Here is a 23,277-nt window from a genome sequence, read left to right on the forward strand (position 1 = left end):
AAATTGCACATTGACACGCATTGTTTTATTTATTTTTTATTTTAATGAAACACTTTTCATGAACCACACCATGGAGATCGAGTTGTGTTCACATCTGAAATTAATACACCAAAGTGATGAATTAACAGACATTTTTATGTGATCTAGTTGAGTAAGAGATGTTTATTGAGTGCCACAGAGAGCCAGCAGAATCTTCTCGTAATCTCCACTAGTTTCCTTCTGTAAAACCAAACACACAACCTACTTTAGTGTACAAATTAACCAATATTGTTAAATTGATGGATTTAAAAGACTTAGGGCTCAATTTTTTTTTTTTTTTACCACGCTAGTTGCAGTGCAACGATTGTGCACAACGTCTTAATTTTCGTAAGAGCGCTAATTCAAAGCACAATTTTCATGCACAATTTCAATTTGCATGCAGACATTGCACATGCTTGCACGAAAATACCAAAACTTCATGGCCATGCCCACTGACTTTGCGCTTATGACTTATCATATAGCGCTGGGCTTAACGATAGTACTCTTAAAATAGGGCCCTTAAAGTCAACATGAAATAGCATTCACAACCCTTTTTGATGTATTTCAGACAAAAAAAATCCAGGGTGGGACATGATTTTATCCATTGCAATTTATCACGGGAACTGTTCATTGCTGGCTTGAATACACCCACATGGGGAGATCCTTTAAGGTTTCCTTGAAGCGAGGTGTGTCTATATCACAAAAGCTTAACACCGAGATGCCTTCAGTTTCAGTGTTTGACCCTAGGCCCAATTATAAAAGGCGCACGATATGCAGAAAAGCTCAACTTTTGGGCCAGTTGCTATGTAAAATCCCGGGCCGATTTCTCTTCCCAATCCAGCCCTGATGACATGGATGATAAGTAGCTCTACCAGACAGCCCTTCGATCATAGCTCATATCCCAACCATCCTTTCAAGCATCTTGGCCTGAATGAAGGAACCACCTTGTACAGTTCAATGGAAAGGAGGAGGCGAGAACCGGCTTGATGATATAAATATTATTTTAATGATAAACTGAACCAAAAAGACACACACACAGGTGTCGGGCAGCTGCCCGTAACTCTCTCTCTCTCTCTCTCTCTCTCTCTCTCTCGCACTGCCGTCTCAGGTTGCCTTTATCTCCCTTCATCAGCCTAATTAGGGGCCAGGTGTGTGGAATTCCTCCCTCATTCTCTCAGGCCTGGGAGCCCCGGCATGACATACATCCTCCCCTCCCTTTTCCCTGGGGGGGTGACCCCGTCTGCCGGCAGGTCATCCCTGTCTACCTGGATCAGGGAGGGGACAAGGGGAGGGAAACAATGCGGTACCTATACACTCCTCCACCCTCTAGCAGACGACAGCCGCACCTCCCAGGGCGGATCAGAGGCAGTCCTCCGACCCCTGTTGGACAGAAGAGGTCTCCCCTGCCCCTGGCAGCGGTCCTCCCACTCCAGGTGGTCGGCCAGGAGCCTCTCCTCGCTCATGGTCAGCGGTCTCAGACCCCGCCACATTTCAGCGGCTGGTAGGGGTTTCCTCCGCCCCTGGCAGCGGCTCTGACCACTCCAGGCGGTTGGTTAGGAGCCCCTCCTCCCCTCGCGGTCGGCAGCCATCCCTGCACTTCCAGATGGCCGGGCTCCTCCGTAACCCAGGCAGATGGCCGTGGCTGTTCCGTGGGGTGGATGGTAGTGGCGAGGACTCAACTACGGCGCAACCCTCCTCCTTCCCGGGTTGCGGCACCAGTGTAACACAGTTCAATGGAATGGAGGCATGAACCGGCTTGATGATATAAATAATATTTTAATGATAAACTGAACTAAATAGGCACACACACACAGGTGTCAGGCAGCTGCCCATAACTCTCTCTCTCTCTCTATCGCACTGCCGTCTCCGATCATCAGCCTAATAAGGGTCGTACAGCTAAACCTTCAGTGGGTGATAAAAAGGATATGGAAGGGATTTTATTTTATCCATCTGGATCCACATTGGATCGTGGAAATTTTTCTCTACATATTTTCAGTTTTGCAGAAAAATGGGTTTCACCACAGTGTGCAGTGAGACTTTTTCTTTGAAACCCTCCTCCACCCCAGCACCACACAAACCTAGATCTGCTACATTGTTTGAAATGTCTATTTGTGCATGTGTTCGATGCAGCATATCTTGCGTTTTGTCTAATTGTGCAGCTGCAGCAGCCTGACCACATGCTTAACTCAGTATGTTGTGTATTTTCTAGCATTAGCAAGTCTCCATACTTGCTCTGCAGCAACAGCAGCATAGCAGATCAAGTCCACCAAGACCAATATCCTATCAATATACCATGCCCACATTTACATGCTAAATCCTTTTGAGAGATGTCATGACTGAATAATGTTTATCGATGAAACAAACACAACAGGACAAGAAAAATAGGGTCATATTTTGATTTCATGTTGACTTAAGGAAGTGGTTTTAAGATTTTCAGACCACACTTTCGGAATTATGGAGACTCACCAGAATGTCTTCCTGAAGGGTTTTGCCGTACATCCTCTTGTACTCTTGAATGATTTTCAGCAGGTCGATTTCTGAACGGCTTACAATGATTCTAGTCAGTGTGTCAGTGTTCGTTCCTAATCCCTAGAAAGTCCATATTACAGTAAAATTCATGTGAAAAATTTAGAAATAATTGAAAATATAGCAACAAACGACAAATATCGGGTTCCAAGAACATGCAGAAAAAAACGACAGAAATTGTAAAATTTAAGAACAGATTAAACTGTTGCTCGAGATATAGTTGTTTTGGTGGTAACTTTAAACATACAGTTGACCAACTTTGAAATCTTTTTCAGCTGTAACGTCCCCTGGCATCAGACATTTTAAGTTTTTGACACTCAGACAATTTTATGGCAGATAAAGAGTAATCAGAAAATCAGATATGGGTAACAAAATGGATTAACCGGATTTCATTCCAGGAATTGCTTTGCATCTTTACCTTCATAGCCAAGCGGAGCTTTTCCGCAAAGTAGGCAGGTTTGTTCCAAGCAGACTTCACTACATCATGAAAGAAGTAAAACATTGTGAGGTTGTTTGTGTGTGTGTGTGCATTTGTGTGCACAAAAATGAAGATGTGAATTCCAACAACTTAATTTAGTGGCTTTTGTATCGTTGTGTGAAAAGGGTTTGTGTGATAGTGCTGACCTTAACAGCCCTCAACATGCAAAGCTGGAAAAACAGGCTTTTCTATAAGCTACTTTCATGTGAACAGACTTTAGAACATGTTTCTGTTGAGTGCCTTCATTCAGATGGCAATTGAAGCATTTAACCTGTGTCGCCTGAGTGTCTCCCACACCCACATACATACACACAGATTAAATTGAAGGCTTGTATCCTTACCTAGGGTGATCAGACAGTCCTCTAGGCTTCCATGCAGCTCACCCTCCAGGGCTTTAGCAAAATTCTGCTTGCTGTATTGGCCGTAATACTTGAAAACTGCAGATGCATTTCAAATATTGTAACACTGTTACTGCCTCAAACAGATTAACTTTATCTAAAAATAATCTAATACACTACATGGCCAAACATATATAGGCGCCCCCTTTTCATTTATGGATTTAGGTATTTCAGGTGCATTTAATCAAACATACTGTACATCCATGGAATTAAACATTTTCAGAAGAAAATGTACAACATTCAGGGGCATACCAAAGTGGTTTTCAATGTGGCACTCAAAATGATAAAGATACTGTATGGTTATTAAAGTGTAGAAGAACTTAACTGGCCTTCGCAAAGTCCAGACCTAAAAACCTGATGTTGGCCCCATCTCCCACCGCCTGACCTCAATGATGCTGCTAGTGGAAGCCTCACCAGAAGAATGGAAGCTGTTTTAGGAGCCATGGGAAGACGCATGGGTCTTCAACCAACCTCCTTCAAAGGGATATTTCTACCAAAAATGAATATTCTCTCATTATTTACTGACCCTCATGATATCCCAGCTGTGTATGACTTAATTTCTTCAACAGAACACATTTGAAGAAAATTTGAAAAATATCTCAGCTCAGAAGGTCCTATAAATGGAAGTTGATGGCAATTTCTCTTTTGAAGCTCCAAAAATCACAGACAGTCAGCATAAACGTCAAACATATGACACCAGCTGTTAAATTAATGTCTTCTAAAGTGACACGATCGCTATTGGTGCAAAAAACATAAATATTTAAGTACTTCAGTTTTGCAGCGGAACGTGCGTGTGACGTAATCGCATTGGCATTTGAAACATGTGAGAACTGATGCACGTGAGTCACATCCAGAAGAGCAGCGCTGTTTACAAGTGAGGAGGAGGAACGCTGTACAGTAGCTAGGTTGATTTTGGTTTTGATCTATATTTTTATTATTATTTATTGTTTCTTTACTCACAATGGTGCATTTGTGGGCTTATCCTGGATGTCTCAACCGAGAGGAGAACGTGGGATTACATTTGTGTCATGGCAACGTGAATACGTCACATGAGAGACCACTTGAACTCGACCCTCTCGTGAAAATTTCCAGAAGCGATGATTTAGAGTCAAAATGTACTTAAATATTGATCTTTTTTTTCGCACCAAAAGGATTGTATAACTTTAGAAGACTTTAATTTAACCGCTGGAATCGTATCGATGATGTTTATGCTGACTGTCTGTGATATTTAGAGCTTCAAAAATCGGATCACCATCCACTTGAATTTTAAGGACCTACTGAGCTAAGAAATGTTTCTAATTTTCTTCAAATGTGTTCTGGTGAAGAAAGAAAGTCATACACACCTGGGATATCATGAGGGTGAGTAAATAATGAGAGAATTTTCATTTTTGTGTGAACTATCCTTTTAATGGCCATAGTTTTGAAATCGAATGTCCAACAAGCACATATGAGTGTGGTGTTTGGGTGTTGACAAAGTTTTGGCCATGTACTGTATAATATCTTTGGTTGTAATCCATCATATGGTTTCCTCCACTTACTTTTGCACAACTGAGCTTCGCTCCTAGATGTCAGGACATCAATCAGGACAGAGCACACAGTGCCAACACGATGTTCTCCTGCTTCAAAGAGAGCCTGAAACAGCAACGTAACAAAGTCAAAGCCAGTATTTACATTGTATTTATTATTTTGATGGACAATGCACATTTAAATGTCCCATTTTACAGTAGGCAATGTTTCAACTTTGCCTGTTGTCAATAAATAGTCAACAAAATAGAGTTTCAAATAGAGAATGCGAAATTCATGTAACCATTTGGGCTGTCAATTAATGCGTTGATTTGGTGATTAATTATATTAAAAATAATGCGTTAAGAAAATGTACGCAATTAATCATGTGCCGGCAGTAATAGGGAACGTTTCTACCACCTCTGTTTTTGTGAATCTGTGGCAGTAGGGGGCAGTCAGCGCAACTCCTGCTGTACAGGCAACGCACCTTGTCAAACCAACAACAGACAGCACAGCCTTCCACAGCTGACGTGTTCTTACACTCAAAGACAGTTGGACCAAGCACAACAGAATGCAAGTATTTCAAGACGCTTTCAATGTTTCAAACTACGTTTACGTTAATAAGTTGTACTTATTTCCCTCATTAAAATGCAATTCAATTTATAAAATTTTTGACATGCATTTTTCTGGATTTTTTTGTTGTTATTCTATTCTGTTCAAATTATCCTACCATTAAACTGATAGACTGATAATTTCTTTGTCAGTGGGCAAACGTACAAAATCAGAAGGGGATCAAATACTTTTTTCCCTCACTGTATGCTACACGATCGTCATGTATAAACTCTGAGCAACTGGTCTGGCTTACTCTTCTTCTTTATGTATTAGAAGAACTCTTATACATTGGTAAGCCACCCCATAACTGGTCAGCCAAATACAGAAGATTTAACAATATGCAAGCTGCACAGGTTGTCCCAGTCTGACAACCTCCCAATTTCATATCCCAGCCTGCCTTTAAGACATCTCGGAACCTTCTCGACAATCTTGCGAAAATGAAACCCCCTGTCATCACATTGAACCCATCAGTCAACCACAACATCACTGCATAGCTGAGAGCAACCAGCTGAATGCTGAATCTTGCTTGTGGGTGGTGTATTTAAGTTGAAATCTTACTGACTTTTGCTTTTTTTATGCCATTACTTAATCTTAGAGCTCATGGCTCAGAAAATTCTAGATAGGTTTATAAGTTATCACTGAAAAATAGTATTATACTTCTGGAAATCAACTTAACAATCTAATTTTGCTCAGAGAAGGTCATTACAAAATGCTTTAGACATGAGATCAATGAAGAAATGAGCTCATGTGAATGGAGATTATGTTATTTTTATCAGCTGTTCTAGTGTAGTGGTTTTCCACAGCGGAATTACCTTTGCATCACTCTTTGCCAGTCCATCGTCAATGTTTTGGTCCTCGCTCCTGGTAGCCTGAGGTTATGAGATATTGTAATATTTCATAATTTATTCAATACAAATAATTGAATTCATTCTTATTGTGTACCACTTATACATGGTGCAATGTCATTTTTGTACCTTGCAAAGAGTAAGCAGAACAGTCTCGAGATGTCCACTAATTTCACCTTTAATATTTTCCTCCAGTAGCTCTCCATAGACTGTGAAAAAGCATGAGGTGAACAACACACACATCTATAATTCGGAAAATGATGCATGAATTTTTTTTCTTGTTACCTTCTTTGAAACTATTCTTCATTGCTGTGATCTCCTTGTTTGATCTGGTCCCCAGAATTTCACTTAAGAGCGCCTCATTTGTTCCAAGATTCTGGTTGTCAATGATATTTTAGTGTTAAAGTCTTTGAATAAAGCCGCATGCAATATTAGATAATTGTGTAAACAGTCACAAGTACTTCCTATTAAGCAGCATAAATAAAATCATACTTTTAGAATATTTATTTATGTAAAAAAATATTTTGAAAAACAAAGCATGTACTTTGTACCTTCATGGCTTTTTTCATTTCAAAAGCATCAAACTCAGGTGGTGTCATCAACAAGGCCAGGACCACCTCCTCAAAATCTGACTTCAGGGCCTTTTTCAAATCATCTGCCAAAGGCTAAAGCAAAAGAATAAAAATAAAAACACATTTTAATAACACAAGAATAAAGAAATTCACACATTTCTCTTTATCCATATTTCAGTCTTTATCCGTATTGCATTAGTTTTACTCTTAATAAGCATCAAAAAAGTAAAAAAACAATTATATATATATATAATTAAGACAAAATATTTTTATTTGTACAAGGCACAAGAATACTGACTGTTAAGAATGTGGCGTGGTGTTTTGATGTTTGTCATTTTCATATATCAATTTGTCATTGATAAATGTCATTAGACATTTATTAACTGATCTTCAACCCTGTAACATTTAACCCCAAAACGTTTGGAATTAAAAGGGGTTCTCCCAAAACATGTTTTGACAAAAAAATGTCATGGACTATCTTTTTTCACAATTATAATGTGTGATGTGTAACATGTTTTTAGCTTTGCATTAGTATAAAGAGCACAGTTTCCTGATCCTGAACTTTCCAATAATCTGGCCATGAGTCTGGTCTGTTTCAGATTACTTTGGTAGAGTACAATGTTCCAAGGTCAGCTATTTTGAATCTTTTGTAAAATGCTGTATATGAGTCGACCAATTCATTAGTCCATTGAAATGAAACAGTGTGTGACCTTGGATCATGATGACCCAAAACAGTTTGGTAAGAGAGCACCCTACTGGTTAAAAGCTGTTAGGTTAAATTAGCTCATAACCCTTTGACACAATTGGCATAGTATCATAGTGCCTTTAAAGACCCATTGAAATGACTTGGCAAGCAGTTTTATTACTTGTATTAACGTATATCCCATTGAAACAGAAAGTTAGGGCGGGACATATCGATGGGCTTGTCTCATCTTGTCTCTTGGCTTTTTATTTTTTTAACAGCCAATAAGCTTTTTTATATAGCTGACATGAACCACAGTTTGATACATGCTAGTAAGTTGCAGCTGGTACATGTATAAGGGACATTCTTACTAAAGAGAGCATTTGATTTGACAGAAACCTGTGATTGCATTGTGAGCCATAAATACAGTGTGTTTGATCCATTTACCAAGAAGAAAAGTACTGTAAATTTAAAATGTATATATGTATATATAAGTTAATATTGTCAACATTTAGGAGTAGGGGTCTGCAAGCCCACCCGGGCCCGACAGTACCCAACAAACTGCCGGATTATAAATAATTATTTACTTGCTCTAAGTGTAAAGTGAACTGGCTACATAGCCCATCTATGTGCACACCAATAGTCTGATGGAACTTTTCAAAACTAGGAAAAACATTATCATATTGTTAAAAGAAAACAATGAAAACATATAGAAGTACTTTGGTGGCCAAAAGTTTGGAATAATGTACAGATTATGCTGTTTCGGAGGGAAACTGGTACATCAATTCACCAAAGTGGCATTCAACTGATCACAAAGTATAGTCAGGACATCACTGATGTAAAAACAGCACCATCACAATTTGAAAAAAGTAATTTTTTTATCAAATCTAGACAGGCTCCATTCCCAGCAGCCATCACTCCAACTCCTTATCCTTGAGTAATCATGATAAATTGCTAATTTGGTATTAGAAAATCACTTGCCATTATATCAAACACAGTTTAAAGATATTTGATTCATTACATGAAGCTTCACATTGTCTTTGTGTTTGTTTTTGAGTTGTCAGTATGCAATAGACTGGCATGTATTATGGTCAATATTTGGTCAAAAATGGCAAAAAAAAAAAGAAACAGATTTCTCTAGAAACTCGTCAGTCAATCATTGTTTTGTGGAATAAAGGCGAAACAATGCTTGAAATTGCCAAAAAATGGAAGATTTCATACAAAAGGTGTACACTACAGTCTTCAAAGACAAAGGACAACTGGCTCTAACAAGGACAGAAAGAGATGTGTGTGACAGCTTCATTGAATTCTACCTGCTCAACATCAGTTTCATGTACAACAGTTAAGAGAAGACTCAGAGGTGCAGGACTTATGGGGAGAATTGCAAAGAAAAAGCCACTTTTGAAACAGAAGAATCAAAAAGAAAAGGTTAGAGTGGGCAAAGAATCAGACATTGGACAACAGATAATTGGAAAAGAGTGTTATGGATCTTAACCCCATTGAGCTTTTGTGGGATCAGCTAGACTGTATTGTGCGTGAGAAGTGCCCGACAAGACAGTCACATCTATGGCAAGTGCTACAGGAAGTGTGGGGTGAAATGTCACCTGAGTATCTGGACAAACTGACAGCTGGAATATCAAGGATCTGCAAAGCTTTCACTGCTGTACATGGAGGATTTTTTGAACTCTCTGAAGTAGTTTAAGAAGTTCTGACATTTGTTTTCAAATTGTAATAGTTATTACAAACGTTATTAATGTCCTGACTATACAGGACATCAGTTGATCAGTTGAATGTGATCAGTTGAATGCCACTTTGGTGAATAAAAGTACCAATTTCTTTCCATAAGAGCAAAATCCATTATTTATATTTAAGTTTCATCACAATACTTATTGTCAAGTGTCAAGTGTCAAGTGGTTTTTATTGTTGTTTCAACCATATACAGTTAGTACAGTACACAGCAAAACGAGACAACGTTCCTCCAGGACCATGGTGCTACATAAAAACAACAAAGGCCCAACACAGGACCACATGAGACTACACAACAAAATAAAATACCTATATAAACTACCTATATATACCTATATAAAGTGCATGCGCAAACATGTGCAAAAAGTACGGGACAGTACAACAAATTTCTGACAATGAACAGGACAATAGACAGTGCAGCGCCGACCAGTACTCAGTAGTGCAAAAAGATGACAGTTTCTAAAAATGTAAACATAACATTCTATGAGATAGTGTTCTATGCACATAGCAGTTATTGAGGTAGCAGACAGTTATAAAGTGACAGTAATTAAAGTGCAACTCAGGACACGTGTGTGTGTGTGTCAAACCAGTCTCTGAGTATTGAGAAGTCTGATGGCTTGGGGAAGAAGCTGTTACACAGTCTGGCCGTGAGGGCCCGAATGCCTAAAGAGTTTGTGTGAGGGGTGTGTGGGGTCGTCCACAATGCTGGTTGCTTTGCGGATACAGTGTTTTTTGTAAATGTCTTTGATGGAGGGAAGAGAGACCCCAATGATCTTCTCAGAACTTGATGATGTGATTCGAGCTGTGCATTGCTGCACAGTCTTGAGTCAGCAGAGTGAACAGCAGTGGACTGAGCACACAGCCCTGGGGGGCCCCAGTGCTCAGTGTGGTGGTGGTGGAGATGCTGTTCCCGATCCGGACTGACTGAGGTCTCCCAGTCAGGAAGTCCAGGATCCAGTTGCAGAGGGAGGTGTCCAGGCCCAGCAGGTTCAGCTTTCCAATCAGGTGCTGGGGAATGATTGTGTTGAATGCTGAGCTGAAATCTATGAACAGCATTCGAACGTATGAGTCCTTATTGTCTAGGTGGGTGAGGGCCAGATGGAGGGTTGTGGTGATGGCATCGTCCGTTGAACGGTACAAACTGCAGTGGGTCTAGTGAGGGGGGCAGCTGGGTCTTAATCTGCCTCATGACGAGCCTCTCGAAGCACTTCATGATGATTTTCTTGTTATTCAACAAGATAAACTGAATGCTGTTAGATTATATAATGTTTCAGGATATACTATAAACACTGCTGTGCAAATCATATCAGCCACAATTTACATCAGGCTGCAAGTAGCATGAGCCACTTCGATAAGTGTAAATAGCCATACCTTCATTTGGTAATTGAATTATATCTTATTAATTTGCACAGTCTTGGAATTTCTTTAAATGTAATTATTAATTTGTGCATTTGATTGGCGTCTTTGGTTTAAAAAAAAGAATACATTCTTTCAATTTTGCACTTCTAAAGTAAATGTGCTTATTTTACAGCATTTTTAAGCTTTATACTTTTGAATAATTTGACTTGTGTTTTTGCACAGTATAAGCTTGCTTAGTTATTGATGTTGGGTAAGGTGGTGCTTACATAAAATAGAGCCTATTACAACAATACTTGCTTTGAGAAAAAAAAATATATAAAGAGAGTGAGCGATTTCAGGTTTGGGATTAAAATCTAAAGATACTGTTTGGATTCAAGTTTAAAATCTAATGGTACGGGTCTGATCGGTCACACGGCCTCGGGTTCTGGGCCATGCAGACCTCTACTGTGATGTTTGTTCTCACCTTTCCTGTGCTCTGCTGATACGCTTCTTTGATCTGTTGTCTCTGTGCATTGCTCCTCTTCGCCAGCACCTCCACAACAGTGGCTTCATCCACACCTTCATGAGGAAAACAGACTAAACTCACTGCAGTTTATCACATGAACAGCTCTGTCTGTATATGATCATACCAATTCTAGTAATGCTAATAAGTAACTCTTGGTTTGTACTTATTTTATAAATGTGCAGAGAGTGCACATAATTATTGTTGAATAATGGATAAGGTAAAGTCTACATGTTACAACACAGCTCTATATTGGGTGATAAGTACTGTATGTAATATGGCACTGATTCTTCAGACGGAATACAAAACATGTCTCATCATTTCACTTGCCTTTTAAAAATAGCAACATTTCGAAGATAGTACAAGATAAGTAGAATTTACTCAAATGTACCATTTCATTTAATTGTCTTTATTTTATCAAAAATATGACATTTCATTTTTACTCGCTACTCAGGGCATTTCTGTGAAGCGGTATCATTTGAACTTTTTTTTTTTTAAGTGAATATGCTTGTGATGTAGTTTAAGGAAATATTTCTTTAAAAATGTATGCCAGACTCTCAGAGATAGAAGTCTGGTTGAGCTCAAGCCCTTATAATGAATAAACTAAAGTGCAAATATTAACATGTACAGGGCTGCATTAATGCAAGGGCTTACCTGGGCAGCAGGTAAGCAGCAGGGGGGCCCTGCCGCGGTTTTGTCATATGGGTCTATGTAAATGTGTTCTGCGGGAGACGCTGATATAATCTACGCTGAGCATGGCTAATTTTTCCCAGATCAAACCTTTCTCTCAATTCCTCTACCTTCACAGTGACCAAATCACTGTGAGGAAATCACCCTTAAATGTACATTTCTGTCATATTAAAGGAAATATTAAGAGTGGAGACAGGAAACAGAATGGGAAAAAGTGGGACAAAAGGTGGATTTGAACCTGGATCATCCACACGAGAAAAAAAAAAAAAAAGCACTGCCCCGTTGTTACACCATACACCACAGCAAGCAACACTAGGTGTGCAATTTGTCCTTAATTTCTGAGTTTCCATAGTGGTGTTTCTATTGGACTGTAAATAGTCGCATTGTGCTGCAGCTGCTATTTACACCTAGTGCAAAATGTCACACCATTAATGGGTTAAAATAATCCAGCGCATTAAAACATCCAATGGGGACAAGAAAATGTACTGCATTGTAAGAATGGCCTACCCCTAAAACCACCTGTCACCAGACCAACTCAATTCTTAATTAAGATTGAAATATATATTAAAGGTATAGTTCACCCAAAAAGTTAAATTCTCTCATCATTTACTCATGCCATCCCAGATGTGTGTGACTTTCTCTCTTCTACAGAACGCAAATGAAGATTTTTAGAAGAATATCACAGCTCTGTAGGTCCATACAATGCAATGGTTACCAGAACTTTGAATGTCCAATAATGACATGGAGGAATATAAAATCAAATCCCTTTATTGTCGCACAACCATATAAAGTTTTGGGTGCAGATCCGAGCAACATAGCAGTCATGAGAGTGATGAGACATATACCAATTTACAATAAACATCAGATTTACACAACACAATTTCATATCTAATATACACATAATTACACAACACAATATACAAATAATAATATACAAATGTACAGTTTACAATACACACACTATAGAAACACATACACAATAAGGAGAGGTTGTGCTCCTGACACCAGCATGTCAGAGTGTGCACCTCCTCTCTGTAGATTGTTTCATTAATTGTCAGTGATCAGACCTACCACAGTCATATCATCAGCCAACTTGATGGCATTGGAGCTATGTGTTGCCACACAGTCATGTGTGCACAGGTAATACAGGAGTGGGCTGAGAACACAGCACTGTGGGGCTCTAGTATTGAGGGTCAGTGATGAGTGATGTCTGCTTGACAGGAAATCTAGGATCCATCTGCACAGAGCCCAGAGTTTCTCATCAAGCTTGGAGGGCACTATGGTGTTGAATGCTGAGCTGTAGTCTACAAACAGCATTCTCACATATGTGTTCCTTTTTTCCAGGTGGGAGAGAGCAGTGTGTAGAGTAGATGCAATGACATCATCAGTGGAGCAGTTGTTGCGGTAGGCAAACTGCAGTGATTCCAGTGAGGTGGGCAGCACAGAGCAGATGCAATCTCTGATTAGTCTCTCAAAGCGTTTGCTGATGATGGGGGTCAGAGCAACAGGATGCAACAGTCATTTAAGCAAGTGATTTTGGATTGCTTTGGTACAGGCACAATGGTGGACGTTTTAAAGCATGTGGGGACAACAGACAGAGAGGGAAAGGTTGAAAATATCCATAAAAACACCAGCCAGTTGGTTCGCGTACGCTCTGATGACGCAGCCCGGAATGCCGCCTGGACCCACGGCTTTACGGATATTCGATATGAGAGCTCTCTCTGCGAGGGAAGTGTTATTTCCCTCGAAACAAGCATAAAAAGTATTTAGCTCATTCGGGAAAGAGGCAGCGGTGTTAACGGCTGAGTTTTTGTAAGCAACATCCAAGACAAAAAAAACTGTAGACAAAACAAACAAAAAACTGCAACATTGAGTCGGATCTCACAACTTAGCAGCCATACTCTGCACCATCTTGAGCCTAATGAAAGTAAACCAAAAGACTCCAATGGTTCCATTCCTTCTGAAGCAATATGATTGGGTGAGAAACAGATCAATATTTAAAGTATAAAAATATTTAATATAAAGCCCATCTTTACTATAAATCTCCATACTTGACCAGCCCTGACCAGTAGGTAGCTGAATGTGATAGTCACTTCCATACCAGAATGTGGAAGTGAAAGTGTAGAATTACAGTTAAAAAAGGACTTAAATATTGGTCTGTTTCTCACCCTCACCTATCATACTGCTTCAGAGGGTGTGGATTTAATCAATGGTGTTACGTGCCAGGGCGTATCTTTCTTTTATTTCCTAGTTACATCTGTGGATGTAGAAGTTGCATGTATATTGATTATACATTGTTTGTATGTTTTCAGTTGTCTCACTTGTGTTCTCTGTCATCACAACCAGGTTAATTTACATCAGCTGCAAGTGATTAATATCGAGTGCTGAGCAGCTCTGATTGGTGCACTACCTGAAGAACATGTGAATAACGCTGAGGTGGAAAGTCTGCTAGAAGAGACTCTTTCCTCCTGCCCCAGAGTTGGTAGCCTTTGTGATTTAGTGCTGTTGTTAATTAGAAACTAGAAGTTTTTGTGTGATGGTGCTTTGGTGACAGTCCTGGGACCAGACTACGGCTGGAGCTTTGGCGTTTGATTTGAACTGTGCGGTGAAGGTTCGGCACGAGGAAAGAGTTTTGATTTTATTTGGACACCGGAGCAGAGTCCCTCCCATCGACTGGGCTGGCAAGGCTTGATTCTGGATCTAAGACCTGAGGAATACAAATTTTTGCACTGGGTGGAAAACGAAGTGCGACCTTGTTGGTTGGTGAGTCGATTAGGAAGTGGTGTGGGATAGCATCGGCCGACGGCCTGTATAGGTCCGGTAGCGGTGCTGTCTCACAGCTTCTGGTTGATCATTAAACCAATAATCTTGCTAGGGGTGGCAGGGATACAGGTGGATGGTATGGATTACAGTGAAGCAGAGGGGAATGGTAGTGATGAGAGGAGGGAAAGTGAGTGGGAGGAAGTAGGGAGAATGCGCAGGGATAAGAAGGAGGCTAGTCGTAAAAGAAAGAAAAAAGGTTGTGTCAGTTCAAATGGGACGGAAAGTGAAGAAGATGAAGGGAAGGAACCTAAAATAAGATTGTTTAATGTAGTGGTACGATTTGAGGGAGAAGGAGGAGTTAAAAAAATGGATCCACTTAAGTTAACTAAAGTAATAAGAGAAAAGGTAGGAGAAAGTGAAGTATGCAAGAATTTTGGGAGATGGAAATCTACTGGTAGGATGTTATAATGAAGTACAGATGGAAAAAGCAAAGAAGATGAGTTGTGTTGGAAAAATAAAAATAGTAAAAGTAGTAAGAGTGGGGGAGAAAATAAATGGCGGAAGTAAGGGAGTGATATATGGAATTCCAATTACTGTAAATATGAAAGAGTTGGTGGAGAACTTGAGAATGAAGAATAGATCAGTTAAAAGTGCAGTAAGAATGACACGGGGAGTGGAGAAAGTAGAAACAGAATCTGTATTGGTTGAGTTTGAAACAAAGGAGGTGCCAAAAGAGGTATATTATGGATTTATGAGATACAGCATAAGAGAGTATGTACCTAAGCCAATGAGATGTTATAATTGCCAGGAATTTGGACATATGGCTAATGTATGTAAAGGAAAGAGGAGGTGTGCTAGGTGTAGTGGTGATCATGAATATGGAAAGTGTGGGGAAGAAGTAAGACCAAAGTGTTGTAACTGTGGAGGGAATCATAGTGTGGCATTTTGGGGATGTGAAGTGATGAAAAAGAAGTTAAAGTACAACAGATAAAATCAAAAGAAAACATTTCTTATGTTGAGGCTGTTAAGAGAACAGAGCAGGAAAAGAAGAATCAGAGTGGAGAAAGTATAAAAAGGGTGAGTAGGGAAGATCACAAAGAAAAGAAGCAAAAATGGGAAGAGAAGAAGAAAATAGTGACATTCATAGCAGGGGTGATAAATGCTACAGCTGAAGTCAGGTCTAAAACTGAAAGAATCCAGATTATTGTTAAAGCAGCAATACATCACTTAGATATGACAGGATTAAAGTGGGAAGAAGTGAGGGATGAACTCAGTGTACAGTCGAGTCAAGAGACAACATGTATAGGTTAATAATTTTTGTAATGCTAATCCTTCAATGGAATGCAAGAAGCCTGATCGCAAATGGGCAGGATTTTAAGCAATTTATAAGGAGTAGAAGAGAAAAGCCAGATGTTATATGCATTCAGGAATCCTGGTTAAAGCCTAATTTGGACCTTATAATATATGGATACGTATCAGTTAGACAAGATAGGGAAAATGGTGGTGGAGGGGGATGTATAACATTTATAAGACAAGGGATTCCGCATAGGGTGTTAGGTGTAGGAAAGGAGCAAGAATATGTAGTGGTAGAAACATGGGGTGAAAGGAAAAAAATTGTAGTTATAAATTATTACAATCCATGTAGGAAATTAGATATAAACAATTTTGAGGAAATAGAGGGGCAAGACAATAATAATATTGTATGGTGTGGGGATTCAATGCGCATAATGCATTGTGGGGTAGTGAGAAGATGGATAGTAATGGACAAGTAATTGAAGAGTTATTGGATGAGAAAAACTTAGTATGTTTAAATGATGGAAGTAAAACCAGGATAGAGGTTAGTACTGGGAAGGAATCTGTAATTGACCTCACACTGGTGTCCAGTAGTATGGCAGCAATATGTAATTGGAGTGTCTATAAGGATGGGACAATAGGAAGTGATCATTCTCCAGTATTGTGTAAAATTAATATTTCATTATCTCAAAGTATAGAAGGAAGAGGAGGAAGATGGATATTTGAGAAGGCTAATTGGGAACATTTTCAGAAAGAAAGTGATAGCTGTTTGAACCAGATTGAGTATAATGATGATATAGAGATACTGGAAAATAAAATAAAGAAAGGTATAATAACAGCGGCAATGGAGTCTATTCCAAAAAGTAAAGGTAAGGTAAAGAGGAAAATCGTACCATGGTGGGGTGAGGAATGTAAAGAAGCAGTCAGAAATAGGAACAAAGCATTTAAAATAATGAAAAGAACTCATAACTTTATGCACATGGTTCAATATAAATATGCTCAGGCAATAGTAAGGAAAACAATTAGACAGGCAAAAAGAACATATTGGAGGAAGTATTGTAGCTCAATTGGGAATACAACTCAGATTGGAGAGGTGTGGACAATGATTAAAAAGATGGGTGGTGAAAGGAGAGAATGGAGTTACCCAGTTTTGAGTAGTGGAAATGAAATTGCAGTGACAAATAAGGAAAAGGCTGAAATGTTAGCAAATACATTTGTCAATGTGCACAGCTCTAATAATTTATCGGAAGAAAGGAAGAGAGGCAGAGAGAAGACTAAATCTGAAAATGTAGAGGTACTTATGAAGATGGGGAAAGTGGAGGATGAACAAAATGTACTATTTAACATGGGAGAATTAAAGAGAGCAATGGCCAAAACTGGGAAGACTGCACCAGGAAAAGATGACATTTGTTATAGCATGTTGAAACAGTTAAGTGAGGAGGGGAAGAATAAGTTGTTGATGCTGTACAATAAAGTGTGGGAGGAAGGGAAACTACCAAAGAGCTGGAAGAAGGCAATTATTGTGCCGATAAGAAAACCTGGGAAAGAAGCTAGTAAACCCACAAGTTATAGACCTATTGCTCTGACATCTCATGTCAGTAAATTAATGGAAAGAATGATAAATGAGAGGTTAATGTATATTATGGAAAAAAGAGGTATGGTGGTTGAATGTCAAAGTGGGTTTAGAAGAGGTAGGAATACTATGGATGCAGTATTGTGTTTGGAAGATAACATAAGAAAAGCACAAGTAAATAAAGAGACAGTAGTGGCAGTATTTTTCGATGTAGAAAAAGCATATGATATGCTATGGAGAGAGGGACTAATGATTAAATTGTATAATATGGGAATTAGAGGAAATTTTCTTAACTGGATAAAGGATTTCCTGGAAGGAAGAACAATTCAGGTTAAAATAGGGGCAGACTTATCAAGTGAACATGTTATAGAAAACGGAACTCCTCAGGGGAGTGTTGTAAGTCCCACATTATTTTCAGTAATGATTAATGACATATATGTGAATATACCAATAGGTATGGGAAGATCACTTTTTGTGGATGATGGGGCAATATGGAAAAAAGGAAGAAATACAGAACATGTAGTTAAAAAAATACAAGAAGGGATACAGCAGGTGGAGAAGTGGGGAATAAAGTGGGGTGTTAAATTTTCTATAGAGAAAACTAAAGTGATGTTTTTTACAGGGAAGAAAATCAAGGAAAATATTAATATAAAACTATATGGAAGTAATTTAGAGAGAGTTAAAACATTCCGTTTTTTAGGAGTACACTTTGACACAAGGTTAACTTGGGTAGAACATATTAGAAATGTAGAAGACAAATGTAAAAAAGTAATACATTTAATGAGATGTTTAACAGGTCTAGAATGGGGAACAGAGTATAAATCACTGAAATATATATATGTAAATCTAATAAGATCAAGGATGGATTATGGAAGTGTGGCATATGGATCAGCAGCCAAATCTGTATTTAGGAGGCTTGATGTAATGCAGGCTAAAGCACTGAGATTATGTCTAGGGGCAGTTAAAACATCACCAGTGTGTGCTCTACAGGTGGAAGCGGGAGAAATGCCATTGAACATCCGACGTAAACAATTGCTTGTAAATTATTGGGTAATGTCACGAACCCCTTTCCTCTGCCCCATCTCCGCTTCCTCGAGCACGCACCCATACACTCCGCGAGCATGCTCGCTTCCCGCTCCCTCGCTCCGCCCCCTTGAGCGCGTACGCTCTTTTTCCTCCCTCGAGCACTCACGCTCCTTTTGCTAGAGCTCGTAAACTCTCTCCCCCCTCTGACTCATGCTCGCTTCTCACGCGCACCAGCCTGAACATTATGACCACTTGCACTCACGCGCTTCCTATCCCCACACATTAGATTCACCTGCACTCGTCTCGTCACCTTCATTGTTCACACCTGCACCTTCCCCTATAAATACCCAGCACTTCCGTTTCACGGGTGTTGGTTATTGTATGTATTTAGATTCCCGTGTTTATGCCCCCGCTAGTCTCGTCTAGTTTTGCCCCCGCTAGTCTCGTCTAGTTTTGCCCCTGCTAGTCTCGTCTAGTTTTGACCTCCCTACTTGTTACCTCTTAGCTTGCCAACTCCCCATCCCTCTAGTCCCCTCTTGCTACGTGTTTGTTTCATCCTGTTTACCCCAACATTGACCCTCGTTCCCCTCGACTACTCTCCCGGATTTGCCCCTTGTTTGTACTTTTGCCCGGACTGCTTTAATTTAATAAAGCAGTTTTCATCCGTCATTGTGACTGTCTCTACTTGTGTGTGTGTGTGTGTGTGTGTGTGTCGGGTTACAGGTAAATCTAAAAGGGCATGGAGATAGTCATCCAACTAAAATGATATTACAAGATAATTGGGAAAGGGAGAGAGCACAAAAGTTCAGTTTTGGGTGGGTCGGAGATGAGGCGGCTAGAGAATTGGGAGTGTATGAAAAGGAATTCTGCCCAACTATAATATGGCCTGATACACCGGTATGGAAGCTAGAAACCATGGAAGTTGATTTTAAATTACTTTGAGTTAAAACAGTAAGTAATAGTACAGATCTGGTAGCGGAATTTTATAGAAATATAGATTTTAAATATAAAGAGTATATTCAGATTTATACAGACGGATCAAAGGATCCAGAAACAGGAAAGACTGGAGCTGCAGTTTACATTTTCAACCAAAGAGGTGAGATAAGCAGACGAACCACAAATGATCTGAGTGTGTATGCAGTTGAATTATACGCTATTAAGATGGCACTAGAATGAATTGAGGAAAACAAAATTAAAAAAGCTTTAATTGGAAGTGATTCAGTGTCAGCTTTATACAGTCTCATGACTGGTATATCTAATAGTCATCAGGATTTACTGTATTCAGTATTGATAATATACACAAGAATAAGGGGGAAATGTTATGAGATTCAGTTGATTTGGATTCCTGCTCATATCGGCATTGTGGGTAATGAGAGAGTGGACAAGTTAGCCAAACAAGCTGTTAAAAAAGAGAATATTGAAGAAAATATTAAGTTGTCAAAGTCTGAAGGAAAGAGTATAATATGGAAAGAAGCCATTAGAGAATGGCAACATCAGTGGAATATGGAAACTAAAGGAAGACAGTTATATGCTATTCAAAGTAAAGTTGGGGCTGTGAAGAATAGGGGAGGGAATAGAAAAGAAGAAGTAGTTATGACCAGATTAAGGATAGGTCACAGTAATTTGAATAGCACACTACACATTATAGGGAAGCACCCAACTGTTTTTTGTGGTTGTTGTCAGGTTGCAGAAACTATAGAGCATGTGTTGTTGAGTTACAGACAATATAAAGAACAGAGGAAAAATATGATGGAAGAGTTAGGAAAAATTGGAGCAATAGGGACAGGAATGAAGGAAATACTGGAAAGTGGGGAGAATGAACAAAGCAGAGGAAATATTTTATTATTTTTATCAAGAACAGGACTGATGAGAAGAATATGATGTAACTGGACATGACAGGAAATAAAGCCGGAAGATGGCGGTAGTGCAACGCTAATGGATGCAAGCTGCCGATAAACTCTAAAGAAGAAGAAGAAGAAGAAGAAACTAGAAGTTGTATTTTATGTTAAACTGTTACCCCACTTTAAACATTGTAACTATAAGATCCTTTGGTGTGCGACCATTTCCACCCGTTAGTATCTACGGAAGCGGTACAGAGGTGGGCACCATTTTCTTTGTTATTAAACCCGTTTTCTCTTGTTTATGGATGGGTAGGGAGTGAGGCAAGATTTATGTTGTTAATTTTCTATTTCTTTGTTTGTAAGGGTAAGCAGTTTGTGCCTCCCATTCAGCTAGACTCTTTGTTATTTTGGCCTGGTCCCCTCTTGAAGACTTTATGCTTCCCTTTGTTTTGTATTTATAGAGGAAAATAAACTTGTAAATAACTGTTTTAGTAACCTGTTGTGGTTATTGTTGGCTCGGACGGGAGTGAAGACCTCCCATGTGTTCCTTATCACTTGTTCGTTTTCTTCCCGACCCCTAAATGGGGAGGAAACGTAACAATGGAGTATTATGGATACATTTTATACAGCCTTTTGGACGTAACAATGGAGTATTATGGATACATTTTATACAGCCTTTTGGACCATCAAATTTCTGGTCACCATTCACTTGCATTGTGAGGACCAACAGAGCTGAAATATTGTTTAAAAAAATATTTGTGTATTGCAGAAGTAATACCCATCTGCTATGGTATGAGTGAGTAAATGATGAGAGAATTTTTATTGTGAGCGATCTATTTGGGTTGCACACAAATATAAGCGTACTCTCTCTTTTTTTTTTTTTTTCACTAGTAAGAGTCAGTGCCATGTATCTTATTGTTCTCTGCTTTTGAACTATGACATCATTTGAGGAATGCATTCTACAAAATCTCTTTTAGGTTCTGCAGGGGTGTGTCCTCTGCACTTTTTCTAAGTTGAATTTATAACAGCAGTTGAACAAAAATACAGCATATTATATCTGGGCTGTCATCCTTGTTTTCATCAAAACACACAAAGTGTCCAACAGTCAATCTATTTGAATCACACATATGAGGACAATTATTTGCTTGTTTAACTTCGCATTTAGCATGAATTCTCTACCTTTGGTTTCAATGGCTTTCTTCAATTTTGCAGCATCATTTTGGGCATTAAAGTTAGGATCAGCCTTGATTGTTCCAAAGTATGCCTTCTCAGCGGGACCACCTTTACAACCCTAATAAATCACAAGGGTTTATTCAGGAGAATTCAAACAGACAGATCAGACATTGGCTGTCAGATAATGTAGGTGTGTGTATATTTGTTAGAGTTTACCTACCTTTGTGCTGTCATCATTGGTTATTTTATCAAGAAATTTCTGGAAGAATGCCATCTTGTACCTTTGGAAAACAAGCTACAAAATGCATAAAGTTGAGCTCATGAACGGTCATTGCTAAATTTGTCAAAATATTTAATAGACTCCATAATTTCATCAATAACGAGATATTTTTGACAACCATCTATATATACTGAAGAGGTCATGCAATAAAATATGCTAACAAAGATATCTCACCTGTTTCTGAAGTCTGAGAACTGATCTGAAAAAGGTAATTTTAAGAACAGAACAAGGCCTTTTATTCCTTAAACACACCCACTAGCAAGGATGGGTTCAGCGGTTAAACCAGGTAGTTCTGGTTGAGCCTGTATGTTTGACTTCATCTTTACCTTGAATCCATCATTTGTGGCATATACCAACTGTAGCATACAGTAAGTGATCTTATGCTTGCTAAACCAAAATAAAAATAAAACTTGCATTTTGTTTATATTGTTTACTAGCGATAGACGAATATATCAGCCAGGCTCATTAAACAGACAATTTTTGGCTATTTATATTTAATTGCAATGGGGCTGCTATGATTATATCATACTGATATATCAGCCAGAATGATAAAACAGCCAATATTTGTCCATTAGGAGATGATCGCATTTGGGTTGCTACCAATTATAACATTTAGATACGGTATATCGGCCAGAATGATTAAACAGCTGATATTGAGTCATTTTAAAATGATCGCATCAGGTTGCTATCAATCATAACATTGGGATACATCGGTCAGACTGATTAAACAACCGATATTTGGCCATGTGGAGATTATTGCATCAGGTTGCTACCAATCATAACATTGGGATATATCGGTCAGACTGATTAAACAACCGATATTTGGCCATTTGGAGATTATTGCATCAGGTTGCTATCAATCATAATATTGGGATATATTGGTCAAACTGATTAAACAACCGATATTTGGCCATTCGGAGATTATTGCATCAGGTTGCTACCAATCATAACATTGGGATATATCGGTCAGACTAATTAAACAACTGATATTTGGCCATTTTGAGATTATTGCATAAGGGTTGCTACCAATCGTAATATTATGATATATTGATTAGACTGATTAATCGACTGATATTTGACCATTTTGAGATTATTGCATTGGGTTGCTACCAATCATAACATTGGGATATATTGGTCAAACTGATTAAACAACCGATATTTGGACACTTTGAGATTATCGCTTCAGGTTGCTTCCGAATGTATCATACCTGAATGCTTTTAGGTCAGTTGTAATAAGGTGTTATGTTATCTAATATCTAATATTGTGCACATTCACTCTTCTCCGGAGGGTCAGGGGGCACCAGAGAGTGATTAGAAAGTAGATCCTCCAGGTCCTTCATCACCTGGTTAGTGCTGTCTTTGTTGTTTCATCTGTTCTTTTCCTCATCCCTAGCCTC

The 23,277-nt window shown here is 38.9% G+C and overlaps 1 protein-coding gene across 1 annotated transcript; it reads right to left on the minus strand.

The window, feature by feature from the left end:
• Nucleotides 1-20: 20 nt before the first annotated feature.
• On the minus strand, nt 21-22,135 carry LOC127641857 (annexin A1-like). The gene is made up of 13 exons (XM_052124675.1): nt 22,055-22,135; nt 21,821-21,895; nt 21,607-21,718; nt 11,203-11,297; nt 6,932-7,045; nt 6,666-6,756; nt 6,510-6,589; nt 6,348-6,404; nt 4,959-5,052; nt 3,364-3,459; nt 2,963-3,021; nt 2,485-2,607; nt 21-219 (listed from the first exon to the last, which is right to left on the minus strand). The coding sequence occupies exons 2-13, from the start codon at nt 21,872-21,874 to the stop codon at nt 163-165; spliced, it is 1,032 nt and encodes a 343-aa protein (XP_051980635.1). The 5' UTR covers nt 21,875-21,895; nt 22,055-22,135; the 3' UTR covers nt 21-162.
• Between the last annotated feature and the right edge of the window lie 1,142 nt (nt 22,136-23,277).

The sequence above is a fragment of the Xyrauchen texanus genome, chromosome 4, assembly GCF_025860055.1.
Source record: "Xyrauchen texanus isolate HMW12.3.18 chromosome 4, RBS_HiC_50CHRs, whole genome shotgun sequence".
Lineage (NCBI taxonomy): Eukaryota > Metazoa > Chordata > Actinopteri > Cypriniformes > Catostomidae > Xyrauchen > Xyrauchen texanus.

Excerpts from the sequence above, each read along its gene's own strand:
- LOC127641857 (XM_052124675.1), bottom strand. The coding sequence starts at position 21,874 with ATGGCATTCTTCCAGAAATTTCTTGATAAAATAACCAATGATGACAGC. Across the intron at positions 3,460-4,958 it reads CGAAGCTCAGTTGTGCAAAA|TTTTCAAGTATTACGGCCAA; the intron begins GTAAGTGGAGGA and ends ATGCATCTGCAG. Across the intron at positions 2,608-2,962 it reads AGCTCCGCTTGGCTATGAAG|GGATTAGGAACGAACACTGA; the intron begins GTAAAGATGCAA and ends TGGACTTTCTAG.